The 16,754-nt window shown below is 39.7% G+C and overlaps 1 protein-coding gene across 1 annotated transcript in view; it reads right to left on the bottom strand.

Annotated features, from left to right (window-relative positions):
- TG (thyroglobulin) overlaps positions 1-16,754 on the bottom strand; it is a 186,122-nt gene that overhangs the window by 150,636 nt on the left and 18,732 nt on the right. Inside the window, exons 11-17 of the mRNA XM_042464471.1 lie at positions 13,595-13,831; positions 11,235-11,372; positions 10,214-10,291; positions 9,276-9,388; positions 8,468-8,579; positions 6,746-6,946; positions 1,688-1,897 (exon numbers count right to left, since the gene is read on the bottom strand). Coding sequence (XP_042320405.1) covers positions 1,688-1,897; positions 6,746-6,946; positions 8,468-8,579; positions 9,276-9,388; positions 10,214-10,291; positions 11,235-11,372; positions 13,595-13,831 — 1,089 coding nt within the window. The remainder of the gene's footprint in view (positions 1-1,687; positions 1,898-6,745; positions 6,947-8,467; positions 8,580-9,275; positions 9,389-10,213; positions 10,292-11,234; positions 11,373-13,594; positions 13,832-16,754) is intronic.

The following is a 16,754-nucleotide window of genomic DNA, read 5'->3' as shown; positions in this document are numbered from 1 at the left end:
AAAAAATAATAAAAATGAGGGGGATTGGGACAGGAAAAAGAAGAGATAACAAATAAATTGCAAACGAACATCATCCACTGTTTGGCATTGCTCAGATATTATATGTAGGTCACACTTTCTCTTGAGTGAAATATATTGACAAGCCCAGATGGCCAAGCACATCAATTCAGAGTGATACATGCCAAAATTCAGGAGTTTTAGGTTCCCCACCCCACCCCATTATTGTTATTTTATTCGAAGGGGGGGGAAACAGTATTCTGAAAATGCCAGGAGGCATGCATGGCAGTAAAAGATATCAATAAACCTGAAGATCCAATTGCTATGGGGTGGGGGGGATACAGAAGTAACAAACTTTAAGAGATTATGTGAAGTAATACTATCTTCCAAGTTGAAACATCTGGTGCTCATCTGTTTAGCTCAAAGTAAGTGCCTCTATCAAATCCATTCTAAGCATGCTCACTTGGAAGTAAATCCTGCTGAGATCACTGGATCTTACTTTCAGACAAATGCATTTAGGAGAAAGAGGTTGGAACATTTAGGAACTACAGTTTGTAGAGGCCATAAGCTCTCTTGTTTTCTCTTCACTCACAAAAATACATACATAGCTACAGATGCAGAGTAACTCCTGTTAAATCATTTGATATTCCACGATATTGTTCATGAGATGTAGACAATAATTAACAATATTTTGTGGTGTAGCAGCTTGACTGTTGGGCTGCAACTCTGGAGACCAGGATTCAGTTCCCCATTCAGCTATGAAACCAACTGGGTGACCTTGGACAAGTCACACACTCTCAGCCTCAAGAAAAGGCAATGGTAAACCTCCTTGGAACAAATCTTGCCAAGAAAACTCCTTGATAAGTTCTTCTTAGGGTTACCATAAGTCAGAAAAAACATGAAGATCCACAACAACAACAACAAAAGTGCAGGGATTTTGCCCTTACAGTCAGAACCTAAGCAAGGGAAATGGTTCCACCACCATTTTTGATGAGGAGTGCTTCCAGGTTGTGGAATTGCCACTCAGGAGAGGCGAGATTGATCCTCTCCTTCTCCTCTCTTTGCTATCAGGCAAAGACCTTTTCATTGGGAGAAGATATTGGTTGTTGACTAGTTGTGGTTAAACTGTAATTTTGTTTTAGGTTATACTGTTATCATCATTGCTATATTTCAGAGTTTTTAACAACTACTTTAAATTTGTGTTTTCAGTGTGATTGCTTATTTCATTTATTTTAAAGCTTTTGCTTTATAAACTGTTTTAGCAGTATTTTGCTTTAACTTATGCAGTAAGCTGCTTTGGATCCCATATTGGGAGAAAGATGGGTTATCAGTCAATCAGGTAATTAATTAATATAGAAAAATCAGGCTGTTCTCCTCAGACACCAAAAAAATGGTGGAAAGATCTAGACAAGGAAATCATGATGAAAGATCCTTTAACTCAAACATACACCCATAACTTTTTAAAGCAGAAACTGAGTGGGAATTACAAAAGACAGAAGAGGTGTCTCCTCCAGAGTTAGACTACTGGGTGCAAGCAGTAAATACAGAAGTCACTTTGCTATCTCCCATGTTCAAAGCCATTGAACAATCTCAACCTTGTGTTTCCATTGCCAAACTTGACCTTTTGCAACTCAAGACACAAGATCACCAACTCTAGACCACACCACAGAACCTTAACTGCCATACTTACTCTGACAGGATGTAGAATGAGGTGGATTTCCAATCCACAGGTGACTTTCCATGTCACAGAGCAGTATTCCCCTGTCTGAAAAGACATGCTGGAAGCCCAGAGAGCAGATCACTCGACACTGCTGGATTTTCGGATTTCCTGCTGAGATGTTGCAAAAAACACCACCGTTGATCACAGAAGGGACATCAAAAGGCAAGCGACACTGGGGACCTAGGAAGAACATATTGGAAAAATCAATCACCATGACCTCTCACCAAAAACTATTGTCAGGAATTGTTTATGTACTTTGCTTGCCATAAAAAAATTAGTATAAAAGTTTAAGGATGTGGTTTGAGATACAGCTGGCTCTTCTTATACATGGATTTTTTATACATGGATTCAAGCATCCACGGTTTGAAAATGTTCAAAAAAAGTATAAATTTCAAATATCAAACCCTGATTTTCCTATTTTTATAAGGAACACCATTTTGCTATGTCATTTTATTTAATGGGACTTAAGCATCCATGGATTTTGTTACCCATGGGGGATCTTGGAACCAAAGCCCAGTGTATAGCAAGGGTCCACTGTATTCGGTTCTGTGATGGGATATACAGTGAAACACATATTGCAGAGAAATGGTGATATCCACCACAGGTAGTATGATGATGTAGTAGAGGAGGCAGGCATGATTCAGGCTTCCTCATGGTTATTCCTTTGGAAAGAATCTGGCTGTAGGACCAAAAAGGAACTGAGAGGTGCAAATATGTTTATTGGTTTTAATGAATGGGAATACAGCCTACTATGATTTTGAAATTGTGTGTAGGAGACCAAGTAGACCACAAGTTGAACATGAGTCAACAATGCAATGCGGTAGCTAAAAAGGCTAATACAATTTAGGCTGCATCAATAAAAGTATAGTGTCTAGATCAAGAGAAGTAATAGTGCCACTGTATTCTGCTCTGGTCAGGCCCCACCTTGGAATATTGTGTCCAGTTCTGGGCACACAATTCAAAAAGGACATTGAGAAAACTGGAGCGTGTTCAAAGGAGGGCGACTAAAATGGTGAAAGTCTGGAAACATGCCCTATGGGAACGACTTAGGGAGCTGGGGATGTTTAGCCTGGAGAAAGGAAGGTTAGAGGTGATATGACGCCCTGTTTAAATATTTGAAAGGATGTTCATTTTGAGGAGGAGCAGCTTGTTTTTCTGTGCTCCAGAGAACAGGACCCGGAACAATGGATGCAAGCTACAGGAAAAGAGATTCCACCTCAACATTAAGAAGAACTTCCTGACAGTAAGGGCTGTTTGACAGTGGAACACATTCCCTCGGAGTGTAGTGGAGTCTCCTTCCTTGGAGGTCTTTAAGCAGAAGCTAGATGGCCATCTATTGGGGATGCTTTGATTGGATTTCCTGCATGGCAGAATGGGGTTGGGCTGGATGGCCCGTGCGGTCTCTTCCAACTCTATGATTCTATGATTTTATGATTCATTAGGCATTGTTAATGCTTGATGCTTAGTTTTGACAATGGCCATCTCTTCTTTGGTGGTATAGTTACTAAATAAAGGTTTGCTGAGATTTTATTATGGAAGCTTTTCTTAACTTGGTTCCTGCTGGGCCTGACATCTACACTGGCAAGGGGACATGCAGGCTGCAGATGGATGACTGAAACAAGCAAAGCATAAGGAAATAAAATGGAGATCAAATGTTGCCTAGGCAAAGAATCTGACCTAGCCTAGTTTAATATGTTTCATTTAGAATCATCTTCTTTACTTCCTTTTTATGAAAAGACCTCACATTTTGGTCAGTGGGAAAACTATGGTGACCAAGTTTTACTGAATTGTTCTACAGAGAAGGTGCAGAACAAGAGCCTGGTCCTTTTGATCAGAGCTACCAAGAACTTCTTAGGAACCTGGTCTACAAGCTTGTGGATTCAATGACATGATCAGATTCTGGCTACAGTCTTCTTGGCCAGTGTAAATATGCCAGGGTAAGTGCCAGAGGAAGCATAGGCAGCAGCAGAATGCTGGGGGTAAAATGGCTGCAGGCGCTATAGCACTGGTAGAGGTGGCACAGGAAGTCAAGAAAGAAAGATGCCAGGCTGGGTTCTGAGCTGCTTGAGAGATGGCTTTTTCTTCCATTTCTTCTATACATAACTTTGATGCATACCACTCTAAAAAATGCTTTACACTGGCTTAAGGGAGCATTAGATCCAGATAATTTACCAAGATGATTCTGGCCTGATGCTGATGCTCAAGAAAACAAAGTGTATCAAAATGGTAGAAATGCATCATAGATATGTAAGTGTAGGTGTAGACCCCAGTTATGTAAAACACATTTAAGGTTAATAGGCAGACCATCCAGATATTTCAGCAATTTACAGCTGGGAGGAATAAAGTAAGAAAACAGCTGCTTGGTATCTTTTCAGAAAGCTCACCCTTCCAATGAAGCTCCCTAATCACCCTATTGTACTGCAGCTTTCTACAACTTGATGCCCCCCAAATGTTTTGGACTCCATCTCCCATTATCTCACACTAGCTGAGGATGATGGTGAAATGTAGCCCAGTACATCTGGAGGGCATATAGTAATGACTAGAGTATGGCATAAGCACTCTTCTCTGGTCCTGAGGAGATTAGGGCAAGAGCACTGCCTTGAAAAGTGAAAAGGTTCATTCAACCTTCCCAGTAGGCTCAGGCAAAAGCAAGCTGCTGCAGCAACTCCTAGCTTGTTTGTTCTTCCTCATTGATAACTTTTGCCACCTTGATTACTTCTGATGTTGCTTGGTCATTTGTGTCCCAGTTTTCATTTGTGAAATCTTGGAAGGAATGCAGAGTTGATTTACAGTATATAAGAATGAAGTATGAGGTTGCCAGCTGGGGAGCTCAAGTGTTGTAAAATGAAGTAGAGCTCTTCAGTAAAGAAATCTAAGCACTCACAAAACCACAAATCCCAGAATTTCTTAGGATGAAACCACAGAAGTTAAAGTGAGTGGTTTTCTTCCCACCTACACATGCAGATACTTGCTGCATGTGTAGAGCAGATCTGGCATACATATGGATAGGGCATAAATACCTTAAAGGCACAAGATGCTGTCTGATATTGAGAGCTAAGCAGGATCAGCTCTGTTTAGTACTTGGATGGGAGACTACCAATGAATACCAGGTGCTGTAGGCTATATTTCAAAACAAACAACACCACCTCTGAGTATTCCTTGCCTAAGAAAACCCTATGAAATTCATGGGGTCACCATGAATGCACATGAACTTATGCACACATAGATATATAGATACAGATTTTATATATGACCATTTTAGTGCCTATGCTGGTATGTTTTTTTAAAAAATGTTGCTTATATTTTCTGGTATGTGATAGACAAACTGCAACCATTGGCTCTCTGTAAATAAAATATGATTTGAACCCATCAGATGTAAAAATAAAAAGTGGTGTTGCAATAAAATGACTGAGACATAACTTTTCTTCCTGTTGCACTAGCTTTCTTTTACCAAGGATTTCTCCAACCTTCAGCTGTTAGGGGAAGGGCATTTAAAAACTCCTTTTAAACTCCTACAGACTGAATTGATGCATTCTCTCCCATTCCCTCAGAAATCCTCCACCTCTTTCCTCTTGCATTTACGTTATTGGTTGATGAGAAACAGGATCAGGATGCAAGTGGGTGGGAAATCCTAACATACGTGGCATTAAAAGCCTGATCAGTGAGAAATTGCTGAATTTCCAACCATGTTAGATGGAAGTTTCAAGTGACCCAAAGGGAATCTCCTTCATACGGAACTGATTAGCTTAATGGAAACCCTGTTGGATGCAAGCGACATTCCAAAGTTACTACTCCTTGTCTAAACTGTCTCTTGTGATAAAAAGGATGGGATTTATTGTTCTTTCCCACAGAAGCTGTCTCATCTGCTGACAGGCCATCAAGCACAGGCCTTTTGTTATGGCAAAGACTGGAGGAAATGTCCTTACCTATGCACTGCCTTACTCTAATCGCTGCCTATCTAGTCAGGATGCCGCCAACCGAATGCATCCTGGGTCAAAGCCTCACTCAGCCAGCACTTTTTCAAAGTCGGGGAGGTTCCAACTTCAAAAATTGGCAGCGAGGCTTTGACTTGGCAGCATCCTCCTGACTAGATAGGCAGTGATTTAAATATGATAACACCCAGGGGCATCCTGGATCCCAAACTCAAGTCAGAAGAGGTAAGCCAGCTTATTTGTTAATGGGATAAGGCCCTCAGTTAACCTTTCAGCTCTAAAGCATGAGACAGAAAAAATCACACTGAGTGTATCTAAATTACATAAAGCTTTTATCGCATTGGCTCCTTCCGTTCCGTTCTGAGCATGGAACAGAAGGAGTAGGGACAAGTGCGGAACGAGTGGGGGACAGATTTTACCGCATGCACCCATCCCTCATTCGTTCCGTTCCCCCTCTCTTTCGTTCTTAATCTGTTCCAGAGGGGGAAATTTTTGAGAACTATTCTGAACAGTTCTCAAAAAGCATTCCCTCTGGAATGAAATGGGCAGGGAAGAGAGGGGGAACGGAACAAGTGAGGGACGGGTGTGTGCGGTAAAATCCATTCCCCACTCGTTTCCGTTTCCTGCCGGGCCGGGCCGAGAACCCAGTGCGATAAAGTTCATAGATACAGCAGTTCAATGCCACTCTAACTGCCATACCACATGGAATCCTGGAATTCATAATTTGGTAAAGTACTTAGACTTCTGTGTTGTAGTGCAGAGGCATGAACTAGAGCTCTCTAGCAAAGAATTCTAAGGAGTTCACCAAACTACAAATCCCAGGATTCTATAGGATGAAACCATGAAAGTTGAAGTGAAAGCAAACTGTTACAACTGTGTAGGGCAGATGTATTTATTACTAACATCTCCAAAATCCTGGAGAGATCTGGGATTTGAATTCCTTATATTTAGCTTTGAATTGCTAAAATTGACCACAGAAATCCTCATGATGCAAAATGATATGTTCCAGCTTGCAAATTTGAATTGTTCAAAATGCCAATCTGGAACTGTTTTAAAGAATACTCCATGTCATCTAGACTTTCACCATATGACTTACGTTCACATGAGGTCCTCTTGCCACTGATACGTGTTCCTGGAGCCTCTTCTCCATTCTCAAAGACACACCAACAACTTTCCTGGTCCTGACTACATTGGTCAGATGAGAAGACGCCACGTTCATCTTCACATTGAGGAATGTAACCTCTACCAGTTTCCCTCAAGACAGCTTTGGACCTCGCCACATTGCAGGAACCAGGGCCTTTAAATCAAGAAGCAGATTGTGAAGGAAAGACCTTTGCCAAACAGACTTTGTTTTGAACCCCATATAGCAAGGTTTCACCAGCATGCATTTTGGAGACATGCAAATTTTATGGCCTACATCTAAACGTTAGCCCCAACTGAAGAAAATCTATTAACTCAATGAGAACTTGGTGACTCCGTGCTTATATAAGTTTCCTTATATAAGCAATGGATCTACTGTAGAGGGAACTAAACACTGGATTTAGGCCTTAGAAATTATATCCTTGCTATTTTGAAAGTTGTCCCGCTACTAGAGAATGAACTATGAGCCATGCATGCATGTTTCAGCACCATTAACTAATCTTTTTTTAATATAAATTTTATTGTTAAAAATTGACAAAAACAATCATTATACTTAAACATAAATGTATACATATACACATTACATATATTAATCTGGTACTCTGAAATGGGAAAGAGAAGGCAGTGCTTCTTGGTTTGTTGTTGTTGTATGCCTTCAGGTTTCTGACTTATAGCAACCCTAACTCTATGGAGGTTTTTTTTTTTTTTTTGTCTTCCTCTGAAGGTGAGAGAATGCAACCAGCCCAAAGCCACCCAGGTTGAGCAGGGATTCAAACCCTAGTCTCCAGAATCCTAGAACTAGTCATTAAGTGCATTAAGCAAATTTTTGCACATTTACATTGATGCTTGTCTTCATTTTTCATCAGAAGTTTCCTTCTATTCGCCCTCCCTCTGGTAAAAATGTGCAGCCATGAGAATCCATGTGAGTCGGATGAAAGGCCACACTTTTTATAATAAGCATCCTTGTGGATACTAGAGGATATTCCAGGAAAAAACACATTTTTTTTTTTTTTGGCAGAGTTTGTGGAGTCCCTCCTCCCTCAATGGAAAAAGCCCAAACTCCTCCAAATTATATGTGGAGGAACTGCATTCTGTTTGAATAGAATGAGGAGTATTTTAATCATGTAGTTGAACACTCAACCCACTACATACCATTCAGTTAACAAATGGCACACATTGTCCCTCTTTGAGCTGGCTCTTATTGGCATGAGCATAAAGATGATGAGAGCAAATCAGTTTTTCTTGGGACTACTGTTCGGTACTACTGTAAGTTTAGCATGCACTGTTTTGTCTACTTTACAAAGTCTGTCCAATTGTCCCACTGTCCAATTTTTGGGGAATTCCCTCCCAGCTAATTCAACAGGACACCTTGACTTTTAGTATTGCATTTTCTGGGTCTAGGAAGCACACTATGAGAATAACAAACAGGGAACTCAGCTTCTGCTAATCCAGTTTCATGTGCTCAACTCTGTTTCCAACCCAGAAAACTGTTTTTTTCTATGTCTCACCCACTAGATGTAAGTAAAAGACCTGGAAATCTCTGGTACTGTATTCCCTGGTGGTCTGACCTGGTTTAGCTTTCAAAATCAGATAGGAATTGATGTATTTAAGTTGGTACACCTTAAAATGTAGTGCAAACACACTTTTCCCTCATCCCTAGTAAATGGTAAAGACTTACACTGAGGTCCACCATTTGAATCAGTGCTGCTTTGCTGAAGTACTTCCCCCAACACAGAATCTACACACCAGGACTTTGTGTCAGATTTCTGTAGTCCAGCATATTCACCAGTCTAAAAATAAGGGATTACTTTATTACAAACATGCTATAGAACTGTTACTAATAAGGGCTGGTATTGTCTTGTTGATAAAAGGTCTGTATAATTTTTAAATAACCAAAACTAAGGTGCTTCACAAAGTTGTGCATTTATTTCTGGAAGTCACCTTGGGCTTTTTGGGAGCAACAGACATCAAAAAGGTAGACTGATGTCACTGTAGTTTATGCCATCACCCTAAGATTGAATCCTGTTGTTAATCCCAACTAGAGTAGAGCCACTGAATTAATGTAATTTATTCATGTATTTATTCAAAAAATGGCTTCTCCTGGACGGAAAGCAGCAGCACGACGGATGATCCCACTTTCGGCGCTTCTGCAACAGTTCGGCAACATTTTGGCAATGTAAGTCCCTCCGTGTGATAAGGTCCCTGGTTACTTTCAGCTAAAATGTGCAAGCATTTTGGTGCCTATCCTTTTGCCCTTGGCTTCAGTCAAAGTGTGGCTCTTGTGAAGCTCTCTCAAACTAAATTCAGCCCTTGGGCTGAAAGAGATTTCCTGCTCTTGCTGTAAATCAAGGAGACTGGATATTTGAATTGCAAAGTTCTTTTTCCCTACCCTGATGAGCCCAAAACCATTAATGTTCTGAAATTCACATTTGAAATGCACATGATTGAAATTCCAAGTATGTATTTTCCAGGAACAAAGAACTTGCCTCCAGGCAGGATGGAGTAAACAAATCCCCTGAAGTACCATCAAGCTTCAGTCCATTTGGCTTCCAGCTGGAAATCAATGCATTTGCTTGGGAGCGTTGACATGGTGTCTGACCTGCATTAAAACAATTATCTTCCTCACTAATATGAGCTTCAGTCAGGATATAACCTATCTATACCCAGTTGTTTGTTTCTGCCATGCTGTTCAGATGACAGCTGCAGGCATCTAGAACACCAAGCCATCAAAAGAGACCAGAACACAGATTCACTCCAGCCAAGTGTATCTGCTGGTAGTTTCACACATGAGTCAAGAGGTAATGGAGCAAATCCATAGAGTAACTACAACTGTTTCAGATGAGTCAGCCAAGGGATGAATGTGCTCCATAAATCACCAATGAAACTGGTCTTTGGGAAGAGAGAAACAGTTGCTGTTCAAGAAAAAAATGGCAACCAACAGTATTTGCAGCAAATATATTATCTGATTTGTAACATTTATAGTGTATAATCTGTAGACAAAAAAAAAATCAATGTTTTTTCCTTTTCTTTTTCCTTTGCTTGATGCATTACAGCAGGGCTGGGACTAAGGGTGACATTTTATGAATAGATTTTTCATATTTTATAAAATCATTATAAACTGATGCACAACTAATGATTGCCATATTGTTAAGGGCGAATGTTGCATAATTTATTCAACTAAGTATAAAATGTCAGTGGTCCAGCTACATCAGTTTTACCTACTCTGACTGCCAGTATCTCTCCAGAGTTTCACATAGAGGTCTTTCCCAGCCTTACCTGGAGTTGCTAGGTATTTAACCAGCTGTGGTCTTCCGCATGCAATCCACTGACCAATAGATCAATCCCTACAGTTTTGACAGCTTTATGTGATTACCCAACCTTCTTTTCTTTCTCTGCAGACAAGGAAAAGCATGGAATTACTCACACTGGGGTAGCCGTGTTGAACGTGCCACCAAAGAGTCTTCTATATAATGTCCTCTCTCATCCACACACCAGCAATGCCCTACAAAACAAAAGAAGATATACAGGTTGAGTCTCCCTTATCCGGAATTCCAAAATCTGAAATATTCCAACAACCAAAACCATTTTTCATGAGTGGCTGATATAATGACACCTTTGTTTCCTTATAGTTCAGTGTGCACAGACTCTGTTTCATGTACAAAATTATTAAAAAATATTGTGTATAAAATTACCTTCAGGCTATGTGTAGAAGGTGCACATGGAACAGACATTAATTTTGTGTTTAGACTTGGGTCCCACCTCCAAGATATCTCATTATGTACATTTGTATATAGGAATTCCAAAATCCTCCCCCCGCCCCAATCCAAAATCCCAAACAGCTCTGGTCCCAAGCATTTCAGATAAGTGAGATGCAACCTGAATTTAATATCTGTGACTGTGCAAGCCCCTTTGCAAAGAGATTCCCCATGTGATACAAACAGACTAACAATTCAAGTTAATAAAATAATTGCATTGAATTTGCCCTTGAAACCAACATTGTGGCTGCAACGACTGGCCAACCCTGGCATAAGACCAAAGAAGTATCATATTGTTTTGTGAATCCCAATTCCCTAGTTTCTATGAAGTTCCAAGGCAAAGATTTGTAACTGCGGAGGGGTGGGGTCATTTCTGCAGTAGTTAAGTGCATATTTTGTGGTTCTGCTCAATTTTCTTTCAATGCATAAAATTAATCTTGGGAATCTGACCATTTCAGGGGGTCTTCAATGGATTCAAGGGGCATCAAAATAGATCCCCCAAAGCCACAGAAAGCCCATAGCCCATAACATACAATTGTCTAACCTGAAAGCATCTGATTTCGTCTCACAAGCAATCTACAAAAAGAAAACTACAGTACTAAACAGATAATGGGAACAGTATCTAGTAGATACCAGCCATTGAAACCCATCAATGGTTATTCAAGTAAGCATCTCCTAGCCTTCTCTCACCTGAGCTCTGATAGCACTGGACAGGTTCCCAGTATCCCAGACCATCACACTGGGGAATGTAAGGCTGAAAACCAAGGCGCACTGCCTCTCCTGCAGAATTACTTGATGCAAAGAGAGTCTTCCAATAAAAATGCAAAGCTGAAAAAAGAAGTATGTGGGCAAGGAGAGAAGACACATGCACCAGTTAAGCAAGGATATTAAATACGGATGGTCTCCTAAAAATGTACAAAGAGTTGTGGATAACTTTTAATAGAAGTGTTAAACTGGCAGCTCAGCACTGTCTACAGCAGCCTACCCAAGAAGTTTCCCTCTGCATGTGTTGGATTACAGCTGCCACCAGACTCAGCTAGCATAGCCAATGGTCAGAGACAATGAGAGTTGGAGTCCAACAACATCTGGAAGCCCTAGCTCAGGCAGGTCTAATCTACACATACTAATAATTGTTTTCAAGCTTTGAGGCAGATGAATAATAGAATCATGGATCTGGCCATCAGATCTGACTCCTTGCTCAGTGAAAGAACTCCAGCTAGAACATCCCCAGCAAGTAGCTGTCTGGCTTTCGTTTTGAAGAAGTCCTTGGAAAGAAACCCCATCATGGGTCATTGGTTACAAATTGGTGAACAGGTCCTACTGTCAAGAAGTTCCTTCTAATGTTCAGTTACCTCCTGTAACTTAAAACCGTTAGACCTAGTCCTATCCTCTGAGGCAGTAGAGAACAAACCTGATGCCTCCTTGCTGCGACAGTGCTTTAGATATTTAAAGAATGCAGTCATGTCACTCCTTGTTCATCTCTTCACCAGGCTGAGCATGCCCAACTCCTTCCACCTTTCCTCATACATTTTGTACTCTGTACTTACATACTTTTAGTATAACATAAATATATGCCAGCATAGCTGCTGCTGCTACTACTATTATTACTATTGCTACAGGTACAACAATAACAACTAGTTGTAGTAGTAGTAGTAGTGTGTTTAATTCATTTGTAGCCCACCTATTTTCCAATACTGGGGCTCAGGGAAGCTTAAGTTCATACATATCATTAAAAGCAGTTACAAAAAGAAAAGTAAAAGCATATAAAAAGTAATGATTAGATTCAAACATTTATTAATTTAAAAGAATTAAAATGAAACAATTAATAATTTTATTATTAAAATTAAACCTCTCTGAAACAGATTCATTGAAAGACAAAAATAATGGCTATACTAGTACGGACAACTGTGCAACCAATAGTATGGGGAGAAGCATGATCTTGAGCTAACTCATCATGTAATGATCTATTAGCTCCTCACTAGGGTTGCCAGCACTTCAAAAGAATCAGTAAAGAATAGTCAAGACTAACTTGGACACGTGAAGCAAGTCTATATAAGTCACACCTTGTGAGAAAATGGCCTCTCATGACAGTTCCAGGTTCCTGCAAGATTTCAGATCTCATAGGAACCTGTAAACCCCTGGAAATCTTATAATATGAGGCCATCCACCATGACAAGGGGAGGAATTTTATGGCTGCCAGGCATGCAGAAGATTAAATACCCAAAAGGTTCTTAGAAGTTAAACAGGGTCAGCCCTGGTTAGTTCTTAAATGGGAGATCAACAGGCAGAACCAAGTGCTGTGGGCTATATTTCACAGGAAGGAACTGGCTAAACCAGCTCTGAGTATTCCTTGCCCAAGAAAACTCTATGAAATTCATGGGGTCAACATAAGTCAAGAAACAGTTTGAAGGCACATACACACATACTGGCTGAATTGTCCCTCAGCCTGGAGTGCAAATAATGGGTACTGATCATGCTCACAACAGACACACCCCCTCAAAGAAATTGGTGTATAATTTGAGGGCCACATGTTGACAAACACTTGAAATTTTTATTATCTTGTTTAATGCCTATATGGGACAAGTTTTCTGGCTCTTGACTAAGGCGCATCCCTTATAATAAGGGACACCTAGTAACTTGATTGCTTGCCCACCAAGTCAAAAGTGGGCAAGAAAACTGTGTGTACACTTTCATCACAATTGGCTGTCCAAGGCACTACACTTGAAACCTCGTGTGTATCTATTTTTACACTAGCATAGTGCCTCAACAGGATTCTGGCCATAGCTGTTTCTCAGTTCTACCTGGAGATACCAGAAATTCAATTTGGAAGCTTTTGCATGATGGCTGTCCCAGCAAATGGGACAACAGAACCATCTCCTCCAATATTCTGCAAATTTTGGAGATTGAGCAGATTCTACAGAAATATTCTGCATATTTCATTCTACCTTTAAACATCCCAGTTGGACATTAAGGTGTGGAGTTCTGTTCCCACTCCCCAAAATACATTTCATCAGAGAAACGGAAGCCACTTCCCTTTAAAAAAAACATACTTGATTGTGCCGCCAGCCGGATGGCATAATCACTCCCGGCCAATAACTCTTCTGAAAATATGGTGTCCAGTTGGGAGAAATTTTTCAGAAGCTCATCATCAGTGAGCATGACCACTTTTGCCATTAAAAAACTCTGCCCAAAAGGAAAATGAGAACTGTTTGAATCGTTGATGAGTTGCTCCACTTTGTCAACAAACTGCAGGGCTTCTTGCTTGGCTGCTTCACACTTTCCAGGACCTGCAGGGAGACAACAGTATTGCTCAGTGGAATGAGGTCTTCTGGCGAGAGCTGGAAAAGTTACTTTTTTGGATGTCCCAGTCAGCATAGCCAGTATTCTGAATTTAGGCAAAATTCTTTCTATCCCCACTAGAAACATAGAAAATTATTTATTTATTTAAGTATTTATATTTAAATAGATTTACTTAGTTTCCTCTCAAACGTTATGGAGCCAGGACTCTGCATCTAGTAGAGTAGTGATCTGAATGTTGGGCTATGTTTCTGGATACCAGGGTTTGAATCCCCACTCAGCCATGGAAACCCATTGGGTGACAACGGGTAAGTCACACTGTCTCAGCCTCCAATAAGGGCAATGGCAAAACCCTCTCTAAACAGATCTCGCCAAAGAAACTCCTTAGGATCACCATGAGTCAGAAATGACTTGAAGGCACACAACAACAAAATTATATATGTGGTTACATCATTTTCTTTTTTATGTTGTTTTATTAATGCACAGCTCAGGCAAAGATCAGCCAAGTACAAGTCAGAAACAGAATTTTGATCAAATCTTATCTTCATTGTGTGTATATGTATATTTTATGATGGGGGGGGAGGGTTGGGGGTTGGGTTTTTTAAAAAAATTGTAATTTTAATTGTTTGATGTTTTATTTATATTGTTGGAATCCACTTTGATTCCTTTGTGAAAAAGTAGAATACAAATAAAAATTATTATTATTATCATTATTATCATTATTATTATTATTATTATTATTAGTGCCTTTAAGTTGCCTATTGACTTATGGGGATGCAGACATCTCCCAGTTTTGAGCTGCCCCTAATGCCACCTCATTTTCTTCCTATTCATGTTTCACATTATGCTTTCTTTCTAAAATGAAATTTGCAGATGTGAACGCATTTTAATCAATTTCAATAATGTTAATCAATGTAATCAATATCTGTCTAAGTCTCCTATTGCATAATATGTGGAATATTTTATCTACCCAATGAACCTCAAAAATGTGAAAATGCTCCAGGAGAGGTATACATTTTCTTGGGTGGGGCAGAAATGCTATTTTGGTCAAAACGTTCAAGTACAACTATATTTCTTTCCATGCTTTACCCAGTTACACCAGTATTTCTTTTTTTAAAAAGCCTATGATCATTTCTGAGAACATACTTTCCAAGGAAGGGGAGAATTTGAGTGTCAGATTGCAAAGTTAAAACTGGCATTTCGGGGCAGACTTTGGAAAATCTGTGAAGAAAGAGAGAAAGAAAGGTGAGAAAGGGTCCCAGTAAACTGGGCTGGAAGTTTTAGAAATAAGAAAAGTGTGGGATTACTGCAGTTCCATGTGGGATCCTTATAGATTAGAATGACCTTGGTGTGAATTTCAGGAACTCTATGGATTTCTCCTATTGATGCTTTAGAGTTCATGTATTTAATTTCCCTTCCCATTCTCTTCAAAATGTATTTAATATTTGCTCCTTTATTTATGTTATGTGTTTATATGTACGACATACTGTTCCGATCACATCTATAAATATTTCACTCTCTTAATTGAAATGAACTCATGGAATGGCAAGCTCAAAAAGAGGTTGTTTTGATGAGTTGACTTAACTGAAATTGAATTTTCATGCAAAGTTGAGAGAAGCATATTGTAGTCTAGTTTTCTCAATAATGTGTTTTCTCAATAATGCATACGCACATCTAGGATACTGATAAGAGGGAATGTGTGAATGAGCTAGCAGAAATGAAAACTATGGCAAATTGGACCCACTCCAGTTCTAGAATGATGGCTTTACAGAACCAGAGGGACCAGATGTAGTATCTGCAAAGGAGGACAAGGCACTGCAAAATGTAGGACATTCAAGAAATATGTGGAACATTTAAACATAAAAGCTAAAAACACTGATATAAACTTACATTCATTTCACATGGTTTATTTACAACTATATTGCATATACAGTGGGCCCTCCACATTCACTGGGGTTAAGGGTACAGGACCCCCGAGAAAGTGGAAAAACCACATTTTTAAAAAGCCACTATTTTTTTTTTTTTTTACCAGAAAGAGCATCTCTCTAGGAATCTCTAGGTCCTCCAGCACATGTCCTTTAAAATTAACCACCAAAAATTAAATAGAGGGTGTTAATTTTCAAATACGATTGGGGCTGCATCTGCACTGCAGAAATAATCCAGTTTGACACTACTTTAACTGTCATGGCTCAGTGCTATGGAATTCTGGGATTTTACTTTGTTGTTGCACCAGAGTTCTCTGACAGAGAAGGCTAAATATCTCACCAAACTACAAATCCCAGAATTCCATAAGACTGAGCCATGACAGTTAAAGCAGTGTCAACCTGGATTATTTCTGCAGTGCCGATGCAGCCTTAGAGGTTTTTGGCTGGACACTGTGGAAAGTACAAGGATGGACTCACTGGACTTTTTTTTGTAAAGATCTAGCAGCTTTTGACTTATATATGTTCAATATTAGTTTTTAAAACTCTGCTAGTTATATTGCAATAATTCATTAGGTGTGAAATGCAAGGTGGACTGAAGCCATGGAACAAGAAAGGCATGAAAAGGATATTGTCTTGAATTTCTCATTTTGTCTTATATTTCCTTCTCTTTCCACTGCGCTCTCTGTGTGTGTGTGTGTGTGTGTGTGTGTGTGTGTGTGTGTGTGTGTATATATATATATATGGTCACATGAAGATGGGACACTGCAACAAACTTGACATCATTTTGTTGTATCTTTCTTGAGACCCAGCAGACACAAGTCTGGGGTCACAGCACACCCCAGAGGAAGAGGGAAAAGTTTCCCAGCATCAAGATCAGAGTAGATTACAGGGATCATGACTACAATGATTTCTATCTTGAATCTCTATTTTGTGTTTTTCATCTAGATATTTCCTAAAGCAGCTTTGCATCTCTTAGCAGGTGAGGCTG

The sequence above is a fragment of the Sceloporus undulatus genome, chromosome 4, assembly GCF_019175285.1.
Source record: "Sceloporus undulatus isolate JIND9_A2432 ecotype Alabama chromosome 4, SceUnd_v1.1, whole genome shotgun sequence".
Classification (NCBI taxonomy): domain Eukaryota; kingdom Metazoa; phylum Chordata; class Lepidosauria; order Squamata; family Phrynosomatidae; genus Sceloporus; species Sceloporus undulatus.
This window is presented reverse-complemented; position numbering and strand designations above follow the sequence as displayed.